The 23804-nt window shown below is 45.5% G+C and overlaps 1 protein-coding gene across 1 annotated transcript in view; it reads right to left on the minus strand.

The window, feature by feature from the left end:
• The window catches only part of CLIP4 (CAP-Gly domain containing linker protein family member 4), a 60841-nt gene that overhangs the window by 19721 nt on the left and 17316 nt on the right, over window positions 1–23804 (minus strand). Inside the window, exons 5-10 of the mRNA XM_008055996.2 lie at window positions 22743–22861; window positions 19436–19672; window positions 14846–14981; window positions 6922–7065; window positions 2073–2162; window positions 1178–1321 (exon numbers count right to left, since the gene is read on the minus strand). Of these exons, the coding sequence (XP_008054187.1) occupies window positions 1178–1321; window positions 2073–2162; window positions 6922–7065; window positions 14846–14981; window positions 19436–19672; window positions 22743–22861 (870 nt within the window). The remainder of the gene's footprint in view (window positions 1–1177; window positions 1322–2072; window positions 2163–6921; window positions 7066–14845; window positions 14982–19435; window positions 19673–22742; window positions 22862–23804) is intronic.

The raw sequence follows: 23804 nt of genomic DNA on the forward strand, positions 1-23804 counted from the left end.
CCCCCCCACTGCCCCCCTCTGCCTGCCATTCCCCACACCTCACGTCTCTGCTCTTCTTTCTCTAATTTTTTAGAGCTATTTGAAGAATAAAAATTCCCACTAAGTAATTGCAGGCAGAGCCTCCAAGCTCTGTATTTTTAGGGTCCCAACGTTTAGGTTTATGATGCCAAAGTTACTGTTGAGAGTTTGGGGCTTTTCCCCCATCCAATAAAGTATCCTAAAGAGGAAAAATAATCCGGTCATGAACACTTTCTATAATCAAGTATTGGTTCAGTACCAGTGTTAGCAGTGCTAGAAAAAGGCTGGTAATTATAAAGCGGTTCGTTAAGACCATCTGATGCAGCCCAGGCGCAGTGGTTTATGCCTATAATCCCAACACTTTGGGAGGCTGAGGTGAGAGGATTGCCTGAGCCCGTGGGTTCGAGACCAGTGTGGGCAGCTGGGCGAGACCTCGTCTCTACAGTAAATCAAAAAATTAGCCGGGCGTGGTGGCATGTGCCTGTAGTTCCGGCTACTTGGAAGACTGAGACGGAAGGATCGCCTGAGCCCAGCAGGTCAAGACCACAGTGGCCAGGAGTGTGCCACTGCACTCTCCAGCCTGGGTGACAAAGTGAGACACCAACTCAAAAAAAAAAAAAAGACTGATACCATAGGATGGCTCCATGTCCTATTTGAACAAGGTTCCTGTGTAAGTACACAAGTGAACTCCCTGCAGTAGACATGGTCTGTATTGATTTCAAGAGTAAGTTCGCTCAAGTGCTATGTGTAACCTCACAAACAGCTGAAGAAATGCAGACTAAATGCACTCACGTAGGACCCTTGGTAGAAGTCACATCAAAATGGGCTACCACTGTCACCTGGAAGGGGACCTCGGACCTTCTCTACAGGGTTTTAAACAATGGCTTGAATAAAAACAGAGGAAGCATATGGAAAGGCTAACATGTGACAGGTAAAGAAACAAAATCCAGATGGGATGAAACACTAAGAATAAACTAAGTGCAAATAAATGCAAAACAAAGCACCCTGGAGGCTAAGGCTCAGGGGAGGCATGGGGAGGGCAGGTAGTTCACTGTGAAAGTCAAGGGTTCCTCCCACACAGTCGAACACAGCAGATCTACTTACAAACAAACCAAGATCAAGAACGCTCAGAAAGCCTGGCAGAAAAAGCCATAGATACCAGTGCTGGCTCGAGATGGCAGGGACGGGCATTTGCTCAGGATCTTCTTGTCGCTGCTGCGGGCGTCCCGCGTCCGGGGCTGGTTGGACTTGTGCTCCAGGGAAGACGAGGAGGAGGAACCGCTGGCAGCTCCAAGTGGGGTCACTAAAGCCCGGGAAGAAGGACACACCTGTGTGGGGAGCCAAAGGGACCGGCGCAGCTCCCAGCAGATCCTTCTGGAACATGCCTCGCAGCTTCTGCAACAGGGTCACCCACTGCTGTGGCAAATGCCTGGTTTGATCTAAACATGTCATGTTTTCTACACGAAAGATGTTATACGACACAGGCAGTAATGTTGTAAGGATCCGCACTGCAAGCCCACAGCCCATATGGGAGGGATGGCCACAAAAAATCTGACCACCCGGTCTAACCACCACCATTCCCACTCACCTCAGAGGGGACAGTCCAGTCCCAACTCACTGACATGACAAACGCTGTCGGTGTGTTTTAAGGTAGCAGACGTTGAATAGTAGGACGTTTTGGGCTAAACTGACAGCCAGCAGGGACACTCTCACACACACAGTCACCTAATGACTGACACTTGCAATTTTCTGTCAAGCCACTTGCTCTGTTAAATTTCCTTTCATTCCCTCTGAACCTAGCGAAGTCGTTCTCTCATTTAGGACATCAGGATCGCAGCACAGGATTTTATACCCCCAAAAAATAAAAAAACAAAAAAAAACTGTGTAGGCTTTATTATGAGCTGCTTAAGGGATTTTCAAGGGTAATTTTCTGTAATGATGATTCCCTCATCAACTGTAACACTTGACCTCTGTATAAGCTGCTTTTCCACCACATTATTTTAAAGTTTCATCATAAATTGAACTTCAGAAACAGAAGTTGCAAACTGCATTACCATCTTTCTCTGTTACAGTCTTCGACTCTTCACCAGAAGGCACAGAAAGTGTGGACTCAGAAGCGCTCACTTTTTTTGATGTCATGAAGCCTAGGACACAGAAATAAAACCCGTTCAGCAAGAATTTCACTGAGTGTTAGACATGACAACGCATTTGCTTTAGAAAGAACATGCATCCCTCATTAGCTACTTCTTTTTTTTTTAGGTGTTTTTTGTCTGTCTGTTTGTTTGTTTTATTTTGAGTCGGGATCTCACTCTGTTGCCCAGGCTGGGTGCATGGCTCACTTCAGTCTCACCTCCTGGGCTCAGGAGCAGCTGGGACTACAGCTGCGTGCCACCGTGCCAGGTTAATTTTCTAGTTTTTTCGCAGAGATGAAGTCTCGCTCTGCTGCCCAGTCTGGTCTTGAACTCCCAGGCTCAAGCAATCCTCCCAAAGTGCAGGGATGACAAGCATGAGCCACCACGCCTGGCTCTGTATCTTACCCACTTCTAAAAACCTACTGGATAATAAATTCACAGATAGGTAGGACCCATATTTTGTGATTTAAATAAGAAAGAAAAAATGCATTCCCAGTCCATACAAAAACCCCAATTTTCCTAAACATCACTAAAACACATCTTTTTTTGTTGTTGTTGGAGTCTCACTCTGTCACCCAGGCTGGAGTGCAGTGGTACGCTCACAGTCATCACAGCCTTGACCTGCTGGGCTCAGGTGATCCTTCCGCCTCAGCCTTCCAAGTAGCTGCAACTACAGGCATGCACCAGCACATCCAGCTAATTTTTTTATTTATTGTAGAAACAAGTTCTTCCCAAGTTGCCCAGCTGATCTTGAACCCCTGGGTTCAGACAATTCTCTCACTTCAACCTCCCAAGGTGCTGGGATGACAGGTGTGAGCTACCACGCCCAGCTTAAAACACAGCTTTAACCTATATAACAATCCACTAAGGACTTCTAAATAACGCAAAGCAGTTACAACACAGTTGACTGCCTGTCTGAAACCCGATGCCCTCATGGGTGAGTGTATCCGAACCAGGCTGGCATAAGGCCAACCTGCTCAGCGACCTGAGCACACTTGCTGAGACCTGCGGAGAGCTTGTTCATGTCACTGCCGTGTGCACGCCTACACATGACCGCAGATTTTTACCCTAGTGAATATTGGATACAATTTTTGTCAGTCATTATAGCAACTACTGATTTAAGAGAGAGTTCAGATAGTGAGAAGCGCTGTCCTTTCCGCTGAGGGACAATGAAAACGACATCCTTTCTCTCACCACACCCAGCTCCCACCAAGACCTGCAAAACCAGAAACTACCAAGTAACAGCCTGCCTTATGGGGACTTCTGTGTGCACTGTAGAGAGTCACATTACTCAGATGCAGAAGCCATGGACCACACTGGCCCTAATTCCACCGGGCATCGTCCTGGTCCTGCTTACTCAAGGAGGACCTTTCCACTTATGTGATAGAAAGACACCGACACAAATAGCTAAAACACGAGGATGTGTTGGAACAAGCACTAGCATACAAGGAGGGGCAGAACTGTGGCCACTGAGATTCATCAGTGCCAGGTTGAGAAGACCACATTCTGAGATGCGTCTTAGGGACAGGTCAGGAGCTTTCCAGAGAATACTGGCAGTACAGTAGGGAAGAACTGAGGGTCGGAACTCCAGAGAGAAAAACAAAAATCTTAAGGCACAGAGAACGGGGAGAGGCCTGGCTGGAATACAGCACCTCTGAAAGGTGGGAGAAGTAAGCCAAGGCAGGTCACAGCAAAACCTCAGAGGGAGACCGTGCTGGGCTGAACACTGGACCTCTTCCATAACAAACGAGTCTCCACTGGGCTTTGGAAGAAAGGATGGGCAGGAACAGAGTTCTAGCCAAATAACGTTCTCCTCACAGCGAGGCCAAGAAGGAAGCAGCAGAGGAGAGGCTGGACACAGCGACAGGGAGAAGCTACCAGCACAGGAGAGGGACCACCAAGAGCCAAACACAGGAGAGGGGCCACGAAGAGCCAACCACGGCCCAGGGGAGGGACCACCGGGAGCCAACCACGGCCAGGAGAGACACACCAAGAGCCAATCATAATCAGGAGAGGAATGACCAGGAGCCAACCACAGCCCAGGGGAGGGGCCATCAGGAGTCAACCACGGCCCAGGGCAGGGACCACCAAGAGCCAAACACAGGAGAGAGACCACCAGGAGCCAACCACAGCACAGGAGAGGGACCACCGGGAGCCAACCATGGCCCAGGCACATGATCCTGAGCCAGAACAGCAGAGTGCGCATGGAGAGAACACAAGAGATTCTATGAAGAGCAACCTACAGAGCAAATTTCTTATATTCTCAGGATCATATTTTCAGTTCTAAAATATCCATTTGGGTCTTGAATTAGAGATTCACACGGAGGTGTAAAATGTAATACTGTAGTTTCGCAAAAGTGACCTTTGAGGGGAACTAGGAAAAGTATGCGTGGGATATTCTTGTATTATTTACCAACCAGGATATTGACCTTGACACAATTCACCAATCTTACTCAGAGTGCCACAGGTTTACTTGTATTTGTGTGTGTGTGTGTGTGTGTGCGCGCGCGCATGCATGCACGCACGTGTCTGCACATGGGCATGTCATTTGGTTCTTTTCCATATCTTCTATTTCTCTGCTGAAACTTTCCCATTTGTTTCAAGAGTGTTCACCCTTAATTCTTGGAGCATGGTTACAATATATTAACACATATTACATGTTAATTGCAACATCAGTGTCTCCTCAAAGCTGTCATGCTGTGACTGATTTTTCCTCACAAGATATGGAGACTCTCCTGGTTTTTCATATTTTAAGTAACTGTATCCTATATCACTTAACGGTTATGTGTGGAACTTATTTAAATCCTGTGGCGAGTAGTGACTGGGTTGTTTTCGCAGGCGGTAGACCTGTCAGGTTTGGGCTATAAGTTCCTGGCCTCTTTCTGTGCACTGGTTCCAAGGTCAGTTCCATTTCCACATCTTTGCAGTACAAAGTGAATACCTGCCCTGTGTGTTGTGCTACCCAGCAGTCCAGTCTAGGACTAAGCAGTGGTCTGCCAAAGAATCCAAAGCCTTTGGTCAGACCCGTGCGCCACAGCTTGGGAGTGGGCCTGGGAGCTTGTGTCCAACATCCTGAACCTGTCTCGATGACCTCCCCGATACTCCCTGCTCCAGGGCACCCGTTCCTGGTCTCCTGGAACACCTCCCCTCAGTTTACCTGCTCTGGCATATAATCTTCTGAGACTGATTCTGCCTCTGAACCACATAGTGGGAAAACAGAAGAAAAACCCATGGAGGTTCCATCCATGTTCTTGGGACAGTTCCTCTGGCCAAGACAAGGGCCTCCCTGCCTTGGGGTCTCAAGGACCCGCCCACCCACTGCCGCTGGGGTGGAGAACCAAGGAAACAGGTGAAACACAGAGAAGGCAGGGGACTCCTTCATGACCTAACAGGAGACCCCATTTCTCCTCCTCAGACCAGAAACAGAGGTGGCTTCTTCTGAAGCCGTCTGTCCAGACCCAGCATGCACATCTGGGTTTTAGGCTAAAAGGATGCCTTCATCATGGTACCCAACAGTCCGCAGATCTAGCAAAGCAGGTAAGAAATATCTACAGAAAACATCAGTCAATCTTATAGGGGTATTTTTAAAAATCTAATTAAATAGAAAGATATTCCAAGCTCATAGTTAAAAACAAAAACTGACTATTGTAAAGATGTCAGTTCTTTTCTAATTGATTTAAGGTTCAAATAAAATTCCAGTTAAAATCTCAATAGATTTTTAAAAAGGAAAACAGCAGCTTCTTCCAAAAGTTATATGGAAGTGTGATTTATAGGGACCCAAACAGGTGAGACAATCATCAAAAATAAAGCAGGAGGCTTTTCTCCACTAGATGTCGAGAGCTATTTTTTAAAACTATAGGAAATATGAAGTATAGAGTAACACAGGACGACAGCCAAACCGCCCGGCAGAACGGAAGGAAAAGGCTGGTGAACTCTTGGCTAAAATCCTTTCACCCTGATAGAAAGCCTTCTGCTTCAGCTACTGATGAAGTGCCAAGCTTTTCTGCACAACTATTTTGTGCCACGTGCTCCAGTAAATACAAAATGACGAAACACTTCCACGGTTCGTTTAAAGCTTAAAATTTTGCTGAGAGCATAAAAAATGTGCACAAATAAAGCAATTAGAGAACAAAGCCCCAGATAATAAATACCAGTTGGGGGAGAGATTAAAAGCTCATACAAAGTTAGAGAGTGAAGGGTTGACAGGGACGAAGCCACCAGGACCACCTTCATGGGGATCTGAGCCGGAGAAGCAGGAGGCAGAGGAGGGAGGACCTCGAGGGAGGGAAGCCCGAGAGTACCCCAGGGAGGAGTGAGCACAGGCAGGTGAGAGGTGGGGCCCAGGTGTGGCCACGGCTCAGCCGCGGAGGTGCAGAGTTGCCCCTGGTAAGGAAAGGACGGGACGCTCACCGAGGTTCAAAAGTCGGGACATTTTCCTGGTGAAAAAGAAATCACTAAACACCCTTGGCCAGGTGAGGACCATAACACTGGCTGCATTCATGAAGATTAAATGGGAGCATGAAATCCAGGATCAAGGTTAGATTACAGGTGACAAGTTGGAGGCAGCAGGAAGGACAAGGAAGGGGTGACCCAAAACGCTCCTGCTAGGAGCTGAACCACAGCTGAGCTTTGCAACATGGAGGATGCAGGTTTTATTAAACTCGGCTTCATCATTGGCTCACAAAAAAGCACGACGCAATCTAAAGGTCAGGACTCCCTCCAGTGCAACTAAAATGCTGAGGAAGACAGTGTGTTCGCGAGAGTGACCCACCAGTGTTTCCTCTGGACACAGGGGAAGCCGCCTCTGTCTTCGGGGCCCTGGCGAGGGGTGCGGCTGCCTTGGCAGAAGGGGCCTGCACGGTGTTCTTCCTGCGGTCTTTGGCTCTGCTGATCTTCGACAGAGGAGCAAAAATCCCTACGGGAGACAGGAGAATTTCAGTTAGACATTTAAAAGCATTTCAAGTAAAGGCGCAAGTGTAAGTACTTAGTGATGTAACCTACATTTTGAGCGCCTACCGCGTATCCTGTAGGGAGACGCAGAAAAAAATAGAACTGTCCTCAAAGGGCTTTCAATCTAGCTGTCAAGGTGAACACCCCGTAATGTGAGAACCACAAAGAAGACACATTACCAGGCATTGAGCGAAGCTAGGGGAAGCGACAAGGGTCAAGGGAGCAGTCTTTTATGATTACTGAGCTGTTGGCAAGGACAGCACAAACCCACTCCTCCTGTCCTTGCTGTCTCCTGCGGAACTTATACTAACCCCACATTGCAGCCTTTTATCCAAGTCTTCTCTCTCTTCCAGGCTGTGCACCTTTCAAAGACAAAATTTAAATGCTACTCGACTCTCTCTGCTCCATTGCGCCCACCTGCAGGGCCTTCCCTAGACTAGGGACCCAACAAATCTTTTTGACTACAAGATACAATCTCCCCAAAGGGTCCACCCCTCAGTCCCCGACAGGCAGAAACAGCCCAGTGTGTGCTGAGGAAGGGTGGCACGCAGCACCAGGGGATGGTAGAACTTCATCAAAAAGGGAGTTTATCCAGGCAACAAAACAGACGTGCTAACAAGTAGGCACAGACACTAGAGATGAGGAATTCAGACTCTAAATACCAAGATAATCTGGCTAAGGTATTTTTAAAAGAGAGAAGAACATCGTAATATTTATATTCCACTTTCGTTGAGTGTTTACAATCTCACAGATACATATCATGTCTAAGATGGAATTTACGAGGGGGGAGCCTCAAAAAACTGGAATTATCTTTTGGAGGGCAGGCCCCATGTAGTCCAGGCTTCCCCTCTAGGGAAGTGTTCTAGGCATCCATTGACATCAGTGTACCAGCTAGCGTTGTTGTGAGAGGCTGCACTCGGCTTTAGTCCATTTTGGGGGAGAGTCTTTCAACACATTTGCCCATTTCATGATGGGTGATTTACAAGTGCACCTGCCCACACCGTGCTGAGTGTTCAGCAGTTGTTGTTGTTTTTTTTACCAAAAACGGCATGATCCTATCATGCCCCACTCTCCCCATCCACCTAATCTCACACCTGAGTGACATTTTTACTTGTTTGTTTCCCTGGATGAAAAAGTCCTCAAAGGGAAATGTTTTGCCAATGTGGAAGAGATGAAACAAAAAACAGCAGAAACACGAAGAGGAGTCAAAATGACGAGTTCAAAACTGTTTTGAGCAGTGGAAAAAGCATCTCGAGAGGTGTATTGCATCACTTGGAGAGTACGCTGAAGGTGACTGAAGTTTAAACATGTAAGGATAAACACACAATGTTTTATAAATAAATTCTGGGTTTTTGGGGGGGGTCCCCTCTCAAGAGTCTACAGTGCTTTAATAGCTACAGAAGGCGGCTACACTACTTTTCTCCAAATCTTCAAGTCTCTCCTCCCTCGGACTTTAGACTACTTTATCCAGATTTCCTTACTTCTCTTTTTGATTCTTCACAGCATTCTCTCCTCTGTCTCCACCTCTGAGATTCTCCTTATCTTTCTATTCTTTCCCAAATTTTTTTCCTTCCCCCTACACACACACACTTTCTAAGGCTCGGTGATGGTGATGATGATGATCAATTACTACCAGGATTGCCAAGGGTTTGAAGAAAAAAATTATTTTATACTCTGGGAATGTAAATTTGTGCAATCTTTGCAGAAGGCAAAAATCCATTTTATGGAATTACAACTAAATTATACCTAATGCTATGAAGATTACAAGGTTACATCTGTATACTCTTTTTTTAAAATCTAAAACAATGTCTAGTTTACAGGAATGTCTCCATTTCTAGCTGACTACTATGATCTAATCACGCTTCTGGAAATTAATCATGAGAAATAATCCAAATAGGAGAAAAGGCTGCAGACCTGAATAAGTCATCACTGTAATATTACTCATAAGGAGGAGAAAATAATTGTCTGGTTAACTACATATGTAATTACTACATTATGTAAACTACATAATTAACTACATACGTAAACTAAGCTATAGCATTATACCATTAATAAGTAAAACAATAAAGATCATACGGTAATACAGAAAAATATAAAAAGCAAATCAAGAAAATAAAAAGTTCTATATCTGATTACATTATGATAACATTTGTGAAAAACTGTATATGTGACTAGAGGCAGGACTGGAAAAAAACCTTTAAAAAATTCGTGAGAGCAGTCAGGCCACAAAATATTTTTCTAAGTTGTTTCATTTGTGTCATGAATGTCATAATAATGTTCAATAAATTATGATTTTTTTTAATCTGAGGAAAAATGTGATTTTTTTCCCAAGATACTACCAGAAAATTTCTGTAAGCTAAAACATGTTTGTTTTCTTTAAACAGAATAAAATATTCAATTCTATGGCTGTAAGATATTTCTACAGCACATGGACTGCCTCTGTCTTGTTCTCTGTCTTCCTATTTTCTAATGAGCCATGACATTGGGAAACCAACCCCACATAGAGCGAGAATGAACACAGCACGCACCAGCCTTCCCATTCAGTCACTCAGGTTAACTGAAGAGCTGAGAGGACTTTCCTCAGATCCTGGCACAGAACTGTAAGGGTCAACTAACAATAAACACATGATCATCACTTTAAAAAGTTAAAGTGATTTTCTGATAAACATGACCCACTGAATATATGTGTTTAACTCCAATTCTTCCCAAAACCCCACTAAAATACTGGTAAGGAATAAAAATATTATAAACACTAAAGAAAGAAAAAAAGAAGAAAAAAATACTAAAAGTTTCCAAGAGGAGGGAAAAGGCCTACCAGAAAAGATGGAAAGACGATGTCCGTTCTAAATACTGGAGGCTCAAGACACGGCAGCAATGTGGCCCAAGCGCTGTGTCCCACCCCACCTGTGTCTGTGAGGCTTGACAGGAACACAGCCATGGTCACTCGTCCCATATCGCTTGTTCCTGATGTCAGCAGGGCTGAGGGCAACCAATAGAGGCTGCACAGCCCACAAAGCCTAAACCGCCAACCACAGGGCCAAACTCTGTATGAGACAGCAGGTGTCACCCCAACATACGGGGGAAGGTGGAGGCCACCCAACCTTCCCTACCCAACTGTCCTGTGAAATCAGACCTTTTGGAAGGTCTCAAAAAATTCACCCCCATGACTCCTTTGTCAGGAAGCTACTGAAAGGTGAGCTTCACCAAAATGAGAAGGCAAACCAGGAGAGAAAGACACTGAGAGCAGCCCGTGCACAAAGCCTTTCTCTTAGAATTATCCAAACTCAAAAGATGTCTCAAACTGGAACCATCAAGAAAGAATCATATATATATGTTATTTACAAATACATATACAATATCAGAAGGCTCGGCTAAAGTAGCTGAAAACGTTCTTGCCTCGGAGGGGCAGGACCCGGGGCAGGGACGGGCAAGCTGGTGGAAGTTTTGCGGCAGTTTTTCTTAAGCCTACGGCACAATCTGATTTGGTCACCAAGCACACGAGTTCACATTGCTAATTATTAAAGGACATAAAGGCCAAACATTCCTTAAGCATCTAGGCCCCTCTCCAATCTTAAAGAGGTAGAGCCATCCTTTTTCTCTGACCCACTTTCTAAATAAACTTTCTTTTCTAATCTAAAAACAAACAAACAAAAAAACCATAAAAAGCACTACCACCAAGTACTCAAACCTATTCTAAATCTTCTACAACTTAAAAAACATCTACTATGTGCTGGAATTCACAGAGCAATAGAATGAACTGATCCCGAAACAGACCCTGTGTTGATAAGAACTTCCTTCAAGCCGGGCTTGGTGGCTCAGCCTATAATCCCGCGCCTTTGGGAGGCTGAGGTGAGTGGATTGCCTGAGCCCGCGGGTTTGAGACCCACCCGGGCAGCGAGACCTCATCTCTACAATAAATCAAAAAATCAGCCGGGCATGGTGGCACATGCCTGTAATTCCGGCTACTTGGAAGGCTGAGGCGGAAGGATCGCCGGAGCCCAGCAGGTCGAGGCTGCGGTAGCCAGGAGCGGCCACTGCACTCCAGTCTGGGCGACAGAGTGAGACTCCAACTCAAAAAATAAAAAATAAAAAAAATTTAAAAAAAGAACTTCCTTCATAATAAAAGCAACACACAGGCCCAGGGGAGAATGGCCGCCAGAGCAGGGGGGACACCAGGTGCTGACGACCAATACTGCACTCCACCCCCCTCCCGCCCCACTGCCAGCGGCTGAGCTGTGGCCTGGCTCGGAGCAACTGGGAGGGCTCCTCCATCCCACAGTCCAACATATGACCCCACCCAAAACTTGCCCTTAGTGCATCGAAGGGACAGAGGCAGGTCCTGAGTACCCAGCTTTGTCCTAATCAAGCATGCTCTCCTCAGGACAAGTCTGGAGTCCACATGCCTTCAGTTGACAACCCAAACACTTCCAGCAAACCTGACGTACAGCTTCCCTGTGTGTTGCTAGAGGCGTGTGGTCCTGCCCTTAGGCTTTCGATGGTTGCCAAGATTCTCTCTCCAAGGAAAATTAAAATTAAGTTCTTAACCTCACACTACCCACCAAATAAATTCCAGATGGGTTACATAATTAAGTGTAAAAAAAACTTACAACATTCAAATGACCGTTAGGTAGGAGGAATACGTTCCAGTGTTCTACAGTACTGTAGGGTGAATAGAGTTAATAATATTTTACTATTTATGTTCAAAAAGCTGGAAGAGAGGATTTTTAATGTTCTCAACACAAAGAAGTGGCAAATGCTTGAGGTAATAGATATGCTAATTACCCTGATTTGATCATTGCACAATTATACATGTATCTAAATATCACTCTGTACATCATAAATATTATAATTATCACATGTCAACTAAAAATAAAAGAAAAACTAAAACATTTAAGGGAATCAAAGATATTGTTTATAACTCATCCTTGGGTTAGGAAGAATTATCAATCAAAGCACAGGAGCAATATAAAAATGTATAAAGGAAAAGTCTTTTAACTACACAAACTTATATTCCAATAAGCACTGCAAATAAAGCTCAAAGGCAAATGACCAACTGTGCAAAGTGTCTCTCATAAATACAGAGGCTTAATATTCTAAATACAGTTTTTTTTAAAAATTCATTCTTTTTAAAATAAACACTAATATCCCATTTTTAATGGGAAAATAATATGAATAGGCAGTTGCCAAGATAACACACAATTACATATACTATAACGAAACATTGAAAAGTTTTATTTCAATCACAGAAATATGAATTAAAGCAGAAATATGAATTAAAGCAGAAATTTTTACTTATCAAATTGGAAAAAAATTAAAAAGAAAATGGAGTCATTAAAAATCAAATTTTCAAATAATATGTAAAGGCTTGGTCAATTATAACAGGATATCAAGTAAAATGCAGAATTTATACCTTTTGTTCAACTCTTATAGAATGAGTCTTCTATAATGAACAAAAAAGTTTTAATAGGCAAAAAATATATATGAGATTCCATTCTGAGGGTGTGATGAAAGGAAACCAGTAATTTGGGTAAGTGTGCACCAGCAAGCCAACAGCTGCCCCTTGCTGAGGGCTCCCAGGACATCAAGCACTGTTCTAGCTACCCTAGGTGCTCATCAACACATCTAATCCTTGCATGAATCCTTATCTTTCCCGTCCACACAGCAAGTACCCACGAACTCACACGGAGACACATGTAAAAGAAGGTGTGGTGAGAGGGAAAAGAAAAGGGATTTATCAAAATAAACATTTATCAAAAAGAGAAGGCATCAGCCCAGCTCAGGAGCACGGCATAGAGGTGGCATTAATTGCTTTTGCCAATGGTTCAGGTTCTTCACGACCTCCAGCACTCTGCATTTCCTTGGTAATCAACTCCCTCCCTGAGCCGTAACACCACCAGGACATTGAAGGGCGGCCCCAGAGCTGGGTTGTGCTCCTGGAGCGATGCCACTCCCATCACCGACTGCTCAGGCAGCAGGTGAGGTAGCCCCAGTGCTCACGGTGTCACCTCCACCCTCATCCTGATAGTCATGCACTCACAGTGTACCCCCTCTTTCATCCCCATCATCATACGTTCATGGTGTACCCACCACTCTCCTCCCCATCGTCATGCACTCACAGGCTACTCCCCGCTCTCATGGCCACTGTCATGTCTCCCCACTGCAAACCACCTGTGAGATGGCTCCCAAGGAAAGGCATTTTCCCAAAGTCCATCCAGACAATCCCAACATACACCCTCTTTACCAGCTGCTACCATACGCTGAGACTCCCGCCAACTGATCTCCTGGATCCATTAGCCTGACCCAAGAGCCCAGCCCTTGCCTTGCCCTGTAGACCTTTCCTTCATGACTCTGAAACTCACATCTCTCAGCAGCCATGTCCCTGCTCTGTCCAAATGCCTACTTCCCCCTCCCCCACTTCTGACTCTTCCTCCCGTCTCTCTCCTGGAGACGCTGCTTCCCCCAGCTGTCAGGGAGCAGGCGCGGCATGGGCACAACACCTCCTGACACCAAGCAGGAACGAGACCATGCACAGCACTGCCTGACACCAGGTGGCAAAGAGAAAAGGTTTATCTTGTTTGTGGGTTTTGCCATCACGGCCATTTTTAGGACACTGATTTCTCCTCCCAAAAAGGAAGAGCAAAAGAGGAAAGCTGATCTGCCCATCAGACCGACTGCACCATGGACGCCTCTCCTCCTGGAAGCCCCCACCTGAGTGCTAGCCACTGCTCATTCTGGAAAGCCTCCCCTGCCCTCCTCCTCTTCACACCCTCAGGTGGGCCACCCAGCACCTTGGCTGTCACCTGCCCTCTCACTCAGCTCACAAGCAAGGCTGACCCAAATCTCCACCTTCGAAATCTGTGCTGAGAGCACCTCCCATCTCCCACCACTCCAGGCCCCTGCCTCAGCCCCCTCAGCTGCCCAGCCTTGTCCTCAGGAAGGGCCACCCCCCACTTTCTCATGGTCCATCTTCCCTGTCATGTCCTCATCCTTTTCCCAACCAGCTCAGCTCCCACAATTCCCTATTCTAGTCCCTCCCTCATCTACTATAACTTCAAGTTCTTTGCCTCCTTCCTTCCTTCCATCAATCACCCTAGGAAAAAAATGAACCCTGGTGAAACTGAACTCTGTACTGACACAGTACCTCTACCCAAACAGTCTAATATGACTGGAGAAAGACACTCACCCATGACACTGGTCTCGCTCCAGGGTCATGACCACAAACTCACCCAGGCCGTTGGCGGGGCGGGGCTGCCGACGTATTCCCTTGAACTAGTCACATCCTTGCTCTCAAATCGCTCCTCACACCTCCTCCATCCTCAGCCCCCAACCATCTCCCCTCTCCCGAGACTAGCCAATGACCTCGCTTCTGATTTTCTGAGAAAACAGACTATCAAAAGACAACAACCATACCTTCCCACTGCCTCACTCCCGAAAAAGCCAACAGCTGTGCCCCACCTGACACAAGGCTCATTTCACCCTGAAATCACCCCCTCCTGACTTCCTGTGGGCTTTCCTCCCATGGCTGTTCCCTTTCTCTCCTGAAACCTCACTCTCATCCCCTCTCATCATTCTCTTCCCTGTGGGCACACAGAGCTTTATCCCGTCTTTAAAAAGTCCTCCCTCAACCCACCTCCCTGTGTTTGTTATACAAGTTATTACCAGGAGAAAAGATTTTAAAGCTGCAAAAGTGTAAAACTTAATTATTGTAAATTAACTTTTACTGGGTTAAATACTATCAGCCTTACCATATTTGGGGGCACATTTAAAGTACTGGACTTTTCCAACACTTCCATTGTTTTTTCCTTCTGGTTCATCCAATTCGATGCCAGCCCACTGCCCACTTGCAAATTCAGTTGTTCCACAAAATCTTAATGTGCCGACCTAAAGAAAATATAAATCAGAATAACTTTTGATTATTACTCGTGATTCCAAGTGTCCTGCTCTTACCAACTTTACTTCAACATGAAAGTTTTTAAGAGCTCACTGTCTTAAAGTGGACTTCAGAACAACGAGCATTGACAAGGATGAAGAGGGACATTAAATAACCATAAAGGAGTCAATTCCCAAGAAGACGTGAAAATCCTAAATGCATATGCTCCCAACAACTGAGCTTCAAAACACATGAAGTAAAACCCAATAGGACTGAAAGGAGAAATAGACAAATCCACATTTCAGTTGGAGACCTTGATACACCTTTCTTAGTAATCAATAGACCAAGTAAGTAGAAAATCAGTAAGGATACAGAAGAATTGAAACCACCTATAAGTCAACTTGACCAGACATTTATAGACAGTCCACCCCAAACAGTAGAATACAATGTAGAAGAACAGAAATCACGCAAAATACGCTCTTGAACCATAATGGAATTAAACTAGAAGTCACTTACTGAAAAATACATGAAAATCTCCAAATATCTGGAAGTCAGACAATGTGTTCCTAGATAACCCATCAGTGAAAGAGAAAAAATCACAAGGGAAATTAGAAAATATTTTGAACTGAGTCAAATGATATGTCAAAACATGTGGAATGCAAAAGTAGTGCTTAGAGGGAAATTTATAGCATTAAGTGATTACATTTTAAAAGGTCTCAAATCAATGATCTAAACTTCCACTTTATGAAACATAAAGTGAAAACCCGAGGCAAGCAAAAGGAGGAAATAATTAAGGTAAGAAATTAAGAACAGAAACTGAAAGCAGGTTTTGTGGAAGGATAAAGATTAATATCCTTCTAGTTAGAGATCAAGGGTAAAAAAAGAGAGAGAGAGGACAAATGACAAATACCACAAATGAAAGAGGGAAACTAATACAGACCCTCAGTCATTTAAAAAGATAGTAAGAAAATGCTACGAACAACTCTCTATAAATATGACAAATGAGATGAAATGTTTCAATTCCTTGAAAAGCTCAAAACTGTCAAACTCATATATGGATTAGGTAGGTAGTTTTAAATCTTGTTTAAGAAATCAGGAAAGCCTTCAGGCCCAGATTGGCCTCACAAGTGAATTCTACCAAACAATTTAAGGAACAAATAATATCAATTCTACACAAACACTTCTAGAATATAAAAATGTCGCGATCAGTTCTAAACTCATAATGACAATATTACCTTGATCCTAAAATCACCCAAAGACATTATAAGATAGAAAACTATAGACCTATATCTCTCATGAACACATACACAAGAATCTTTTTTTTTTTTTTTTGAGTTGGAGTCTCACTCTGTTGCCCAGACTGGAGTGCAGTGGCCGCTCCCGGCCACCACAGCCTCAACCTGCTGGGCTCCGGCAATCCTTCCGCCTCAGGCTTCCAAGTAGCCGGAACGACAGGTGCGTGCTACCATGCCCGGCTAATTTTTTTTTTTTTTTTTTACTTATTGTAGAGATGAGGTCTCGCCAAGTTGCCCAAACAGGTCTCGAACCTGTGGGCTCAGGCAATCCACTCACCTCAGCCTCTCAAAGGCATGGGATTACAGGCTGAGCCACCAAGCCCGGCTCACAAGAATCTTTAACAAAATAATAGCAAATCAAATCCAGCAATATATATAGAAAGGATGACACATCATGACCAAGTGAGGCTTATGACAGGAATGCAAGGTTAGTTCAATATTTGAAAATCAATTGATGCAATTCATAATAGTAACAGACTAACGAAGGAAAAAAGACTTGTCATCCTAACCGAGAAAAAGTTTTCAGTTAATTTTAACATCTTTTCATGATAATAATAATTTTTAAAAGACTCTCAGAAGGCTAGGAATAGATGGAAACCTCCTCAACTCAATAAAGAACATCTATACAAAACTTACAGCAAACAATTATCATACTTAATGATAAAAGACTGAGTGCTTTCCCCTAAGACTGGGAAAAGGCAAGGATGTCAGCTTCTACCACTCCTACGCATAATTTTACTGGAGTTCCTAGTTAAGAAAAATAAACTCTCCATAGATTGGAAAGAAAGAAATAAAACTGTCCCTACTCCCAGACAGCATGATTGTTTACATAGGATATCTCAAAGAATCCACAATATAATAAGGTCACTGGACCTAATAAATTTAACAAGATGACAGAATACACAATCAATATTTTAAAAATCAACTGTATTTCTAAATACAACTATGAAACATTAAAAATTGAATTTCAAAAACACCACCATTTACAATAGCACCAGCCTAAAAAAACTTAGGTAGAAATCCAACAAAGCATGTGCAATATTTGTATGTTTAAAACTACAAAACCCTGATGAAATAAACCAAAGAATTATTTAAACAGAGAGATATATATTGTTTTTGCAAATTCAAAAACCTGATAGCCTTAAAATGTCAATTATTTTCAACCTGATATATAGATTCAACACAACTCGGTTCAAATACCAGCAGGATGTTTTATAAAAATATACAAGGTTATTCTAAAATGTTCATGAAAAGGCAATAAAACTAAACAATAAAAAGAATTTTAGAAAAAAAATAAAACTGGAGGCTTAACACTACCTGACAGCAAGACCCACTATAAAGCAACAATAATTCTAACAGTATTGGAGTAAGAGTAGTCACTGGATCAATGGTGTCGAATCCAGAAAGACACCCACGCATATGTGGCCATCTGGTCTGAAAAGGTGCAAGGGCAATTCAATGGGGAAGAAAAGTCTTTCCAAAAAAAGGTGCTGGAACAGATAGATAGCCATGTGAACAAAAGAAAGGAACTCAGTCTACACTCACTACTCTACACAAAAATTAACTCGAAAGTAAATAGAAAACTAAATCTAAAACCCATACTATAAACTTGTTGATGAAATCACAGTGGGATATCCCTTAGATGTGATATAAAACACACAATCCGTGAAAAGAAAAGGTCGATAAACTAGGCTTTATCAAAAGTTAAAACTTCCGCTCTTTGAAAGATACTCTTGAGAGCATGAAAAGACAAGCAACAGTGTGAGAGAAAATCAAGGGAGGCGAGATCGGCCATACGTTGACTAAGTTAAACAGAGCTGATGGGTGTGAGTGCATTCATGACATACACATCTACTTGCGCACAGCTTAAAATTGCCCAAAATAAATAGAAAAATGCAACAACAACTCTTCAGTCTTCTGAGACACAGTGCAAAAAGACTGTGGGAACTGAATGGGAACCCTACCAGGAAACACTGACGTCACTAACTCTTGGTATTTTAGTTCCACAGACAATGACAAACTAACAACCATCCTATGAACACATTCTTTCAAAAGTTGGTGAATGCCATTCCCTTCACTCAATACGGTGTTTGGAGCTTTGTTTCTTTCCTGAATTAATTTTCTCAACAAATCAACCCTCTAAATGTCAGCATGTTCTCAGCAACTTGCATCACCCTCCCCACAAGCCCACCCGGCTTTTGAGATGTAACATACTCTGCCGGGAAATCCAGTATCCAAGCAGGAAGACCCGCCCCATCCATCCATCAAGCTCCCTACGGATCTCAACACTGAGAATAAAGACAAACACACTTCCCACAAGGGGTATTGAAAAACAAGCTGGCAACACGTGACCGCAGCGTGACACGGACGTGCTGGGGGGAGGGATGTCTGGGAGTCTCCAACAGCGAATGGGAGGGGAGTCCTCTGCTCCCACAAATCTTCACCACTGGAGATATAGTCTCTCAGACGACCACCGTCTGTGGGATCTCAAGGACGAACACCCACAACCAGCAAGGGCCCCTGCACTCAGTTTCTGGGGAGTGGCAGTGATAAGAGAAGACAGTAGGGGGTAATGGAGGCTAGGTCTCCCTCAGCGTGGCCTCGCGCCCGCCCCACTCCACTCCTTATTCAGACAGAGATGTCTTTGAGACTAAGCTCGACTGGCTCATGGTCTTAAATCACACCTCACAGAGAAGCTGCACCTAAGTGCCATATTCTCTACTGAAGAATCTTTCCAGTTAAACCTTCTTTAGAAGCACAACTCCGAGGCTGGGTGCTATGGTTCAAGCCTTCAATCCCAGCACTTTGGGAGGCCGGGGTGAGAGGATTGGCTGAGTTTAGGGGTTCGAGACCAGCCTGGGCAACTTGGTGAGACCTCGTCTCTACAATAAATCAAGAAAAATTAGCCAGGCGTGGTGGCATGAGCCTGCAGTTCCAGCTACTTGGAAGCCTGAGGGGAAGGATCGCCTGAGCCCAGCAGGTCGAGGCTGCAGTGGCCGTGAGCGTTTCCCTGCACTCCATACGGCTTAGGGGACAGAGTGAGTCTCCAACTCAAAAGAAAAGAAGAAAAAAGAAACACAAGTCTGACCACACCGCACACACACTTGGACAAGAGTCCATGGACACGGCGACGGGGACACAGCTTCAGAGACTCTGGCTACTCACTATACCTTCTGTCCTGCGATGACAACACGGTCCCCCAGCTTCAGGCCAAGGGACGTGAGCATGGCTTTGCCAGCGGTATGGTCGTAGTGGGGTAGCACAGCCTTCGAGATGCTGCATGACAGAGGCACCGCGTCCAAGAGCATCTGCTTGACCTCCTTGGCAGTGGCCGCAGCGTCCGCCATTTCCAGTGGCATATCCACAGGGTCTGGGACAACATCGGCAGGGATCTGTCCCTTGTCATTCTATAAATGAAGAGAAGGGCACCACATCAGCTCCACTCCTCAGAGTGCTAGAAGGCATAGGAGATTCCTGCGGGAGGGACTCTGAGTCCGACCTGCTCATCATTTATCAACAGCCTTCCCCAAACACCTGCAGCCTGCAGACACCATTCCAGGTGCCGAGGATGCCACAGTGAGGGGACCAAAAGCCCTGCCTTCATAGCACACACCCTCTGGCGGGAGAGACAGGCCACACGAAGTTAGACAAGCAAACTGGACGGCGTCATCCACGGTAATAAGTAGCCCAGAGGGAAAAAACAAGCAAGGAAGGGGACAGAACCCCCAAGACCAAGGTGGCTGTGGCTGTTTAATGGAGCATGGTGGAAGTGGGGGAACCTCGCGATGACCCACCCACACAGAGGACTATGGAGACGAGGGGACTCCCTGTGGGAGTGGGGAGGAAGAGGCCCAAGGCTCCTGGTGGACACATCCTGGTCACATGGATGCAAAAGCGAGCCCGGACACCAGGCACAGTGCTGGCCAGCTTCCCAGCCCCACATCTGCCATCCACACCTGCACCCGGGCTCTGTGACCTCAGCCCTGTCCACTCTAGCCCCAGGTCCACTGTCTTCACCTGCACCCGGGCTTGGTGACCTCAGTCCCATCTGCACCAGCCCCAGGTCCACTGTCTTTACCTGTACCTGCGCTCTGTGACCTCGGCTCCATCCACTCCAGCACCTGGTCCACCATCTACATCTGCACCCAGGCTCTGTGACCTTGGCCCCATCCACACCAGCCCCAAGTCTACTGTCTGCACCTGCACCTGAGCTCTGTGACCTCGGCCCTATCCACTCCAGCTCAAGTCCACTGTCTACACCTGCACCCAGGCTCTGTGACCTTGGCCCCATCCACACCAGCCCCAAGTCTACTGTCTGCACCTGCATCTGGGCTCTGTGACCTCGGCCCTATCCATTCCAGCTCAAGTCCACTGTCTACACCTGCACCCAGGCTCTGTGACCTCGGCCCCCATCACTTATAGGGTCACTTGGACTTCAGAACTAGAAAGTATAGTTTGAATACTTCTGAACTCAGAGCTGTAATCAAGAAAAATAGCTCTGTTCTCACCGTGACAGAGAGACTGTCTCCTGGAATTTATCCTGCAACAAGATAAAATAGCCAGTGACAAGCCCTTGTCACCTGCATTGTGTTTATATAATCAAAACCCTGTCATATGAATCACCCATCTTCTGTTCCCTAGCTACAGCCCTCACTTCTTAAGAAAGAGTTCAGGCTGTAATCTTCGTCTAGGACAATGAAGTTTCTTTTGTTAACTGCGGATTTCCCCTATCTTCACTGCTGATACCCTGCTTCAGATGACCCACAAATGAGGCTTCCAGAACACTCTTACATTGGAAGGGAGCATGTTACCAGGTTTCTGGGATGGGAGCATGCTCTGTGCACCCAAATTTCAGGAATACATGCCAAGTAGAACGAAGACCCCCAAAGACAAGGAGTGGGAGCAGAACTAAACATAATAACCAGACACTAAGTTGTCGGCTCTATCTACAATGAACATTTTACTGGATTTCTGGGTCCGCGCTTTCTAGAGCCAGTCACACACTCCTGCTAATTCCCATTAAATTCCACAATCAGCACTTCTGTCAAGAGAGCTAATGACAGCAACAACTGGAAAGCCGGCGATAATGACGTCTTCCTGACACAAGAAGGCATCTTCACGGTGGACCGTGGGAGTCTGTCATTCATGGCAGTGGCGCTCAGGGCACCATCCCAGGGCTGTTGTTCACCATGCACTGGCCGCTTTGCTCTGTTAAGTACTAACTTTCAAAATTTGGCGATCCATGAACATGTCTGTGGCCTGAGTTGGTCATGAGTCCATCGACATACCTCACGGCATCTGCCAAGTTCAAGCCATCACCCCTCCAAGGGGCTGTGGACAGCGGGACCAGTAAAAGCATCTGCGTGCCACCCCCACACTCAGGGCACCCCCAGCCTCCCGCCCTCCTCTCTCCGCCTCAGGTGCTCTTCCCAACTCCTTCCCTCCCGGCTAATCCTTGTCTGTGTTGAAGAGTTCGAGTGAGATGCTGCCTCTGTGGAGCCTTGGGAAGATGCTCCCCCAGGCCGTAACTCTGCTCTGCCACCCGCGCCCCATGTGTGACACTGAGCTTAGCACAGTACTAAGGTCCAGCACCACTTCCTCAGCTGGCCTTCCCTGGAGACTGTCCTCTGTGAGGACAAGGACTTTCTCTGCTGTATGAGTTATTCTCCCAGTGTCCAACAAACCGCATGGTCCTGAGGAAGGGAGGAGGTTAGAAGGGTGAGGACCAACCCCCGGAGTCAGAAAGAGCAGTGGCAAGAAGTGGGGAACAGGAAAGTGAGGAGCAGAGAGGAGGTGTTTTCAAAGCCCTGACACCTCAGCCCACACCCACCCCTTCTAGGGAAAGCTCAGACTCAAGGAAGAACCTTCCAGAGCAAACCACTGTGATTAATGCAAGGGGAGTGAAAACCGAGAACCACTTTCTCAAAACCAATAAAATACCAAGGGATTTGAAGAACATAAAATCTAACCCTGTGTGTTAACTCTGTAAATGTGTAACATTGTTACTATAAAAATACATGTTTCCTTTAAACATTTCATTTTCCATGGTTAACTCCATTCTTAAATGTGTCATTTAACTTTCTGAAATGAATTTTCTCTCCAAAAATAATTAAAATATGATTTAATAGAAAAAATATGACTTTAACATGCACATCTGTACATAGCCGTTAACTTTTCACAAACATATCAAAATCCTAAACGGAAGATACTTAAAACCTCAAAGATGATGACCCTCAAAGGGGGTTTTACTCTCCTGGGTGGACATGGTCATGCTAAGAGGCCCAAGGCACAAGGCTGAGCCCTCGGTCCCCTACGATGAAGACCACCCTGGGCCCTCCTCACATGAGGCACAGAGAGACAAACCCCGCGCACGTCCCATCTCTTCTCCCGGTGAGAACACCCAGCCCCAGCCCCTTACGGAAGGCACCCCCGGTCTTCCAGGGGCCCGGCACCTCTCCCTCCAGCTCCACCTCTTACCCGGAATGCGGGGTTGGCCCCCTGCTCCAGCAGGCACCTCACGGCCCCGGCACACAGGTTGTAGGCCGCGATGTGCAGAGCCGTTCCGAAACTGAAGTCACTGCAGGTGGCATCCACATCTGCAAGTGAAGGTCACCAGCATCAGCCCAAAGGTTAAATTCACCTGTTGCCATTCAAAAGGAGGCAGGGCTGGGGAGGGGTGGATTTCAGCATTTGTAAGACTTCCATCAACTCATGAGAAACTCTGCTTCACAAGCAAATGAAACCTTCGCATTACATTCTAGCTAAGATAATCAATTGATCATTTTTTTAGAACAAAATACATTATAAAATGGAGTGCCGCTATCCTGGGTTTTCCAACCCTCACACGCAAAACCACATTTTAAAACAGTGAATGACAACAATTCACATGTGCAGAAGTGACTAACGTGTGCAGGTCTCCTGTGAAAGTCGCGTATGGCAGGGCAGAGCAGTGGTCTGAGAAGGCTTTGTGGGCCACAGACTCGCCTTCCCGCACACATTCTCATGGCCACGTTCACGTAGTAGCCGGAGAGCTGAATGGCTGTGACAGATCCTAGGGTCTGAAGAGTCTCCAACCTCTACCATCCACCCCTTCACAGAAAAGGGCTACCTGCACCTGGCAGGTAAAACCACACCGGATTTTCAATTAAGCATTTAAATGCTAACCTATATTATGAGTCATAATGCCCTGCTCAACAAATTAATCTAAGGACATCATAAGGAAAAAGAAACTTGCAATTCCAAAGGCATTTTAATAACTTTAAACAGAGCATCACTCTGTGATACTTAGACACAGGAAATCCTCCCAATGTGTGAATCCCATCCTGGAGGTTTTCACAACAAGGGTCTGCTACACTTCTGGCTCTGCAAATCCCACCCTAAATTAAACATCCCCATGCCCACACACCCCACCCGCAGCCACATATAACCCGCACTCTTGAATTAGGAAAGACAGGGTGCTGTCAACAGAACAACATCTCCTCAACATCACTCAGAAAGTGAAAATGTAGAAGGTTTACTTTTTTTTTTTTTTTTTTTTGA

This window comes from Carlito syrichta, unplaced genomic scaffold (assembly GCF_000164805.1).
Source record: "Carlito syrichta isolate Samal-C Ts95f unplaced genomic scaffold, Tarsius_syrichta-2.0.1 Scaffold302075, whole genome shotgun sequence".
NCBI lineage: Eukaryota > Metazoa > Chordata > Mammalia > Primates > Tarsiidae > Carlito > Carlito syrichta.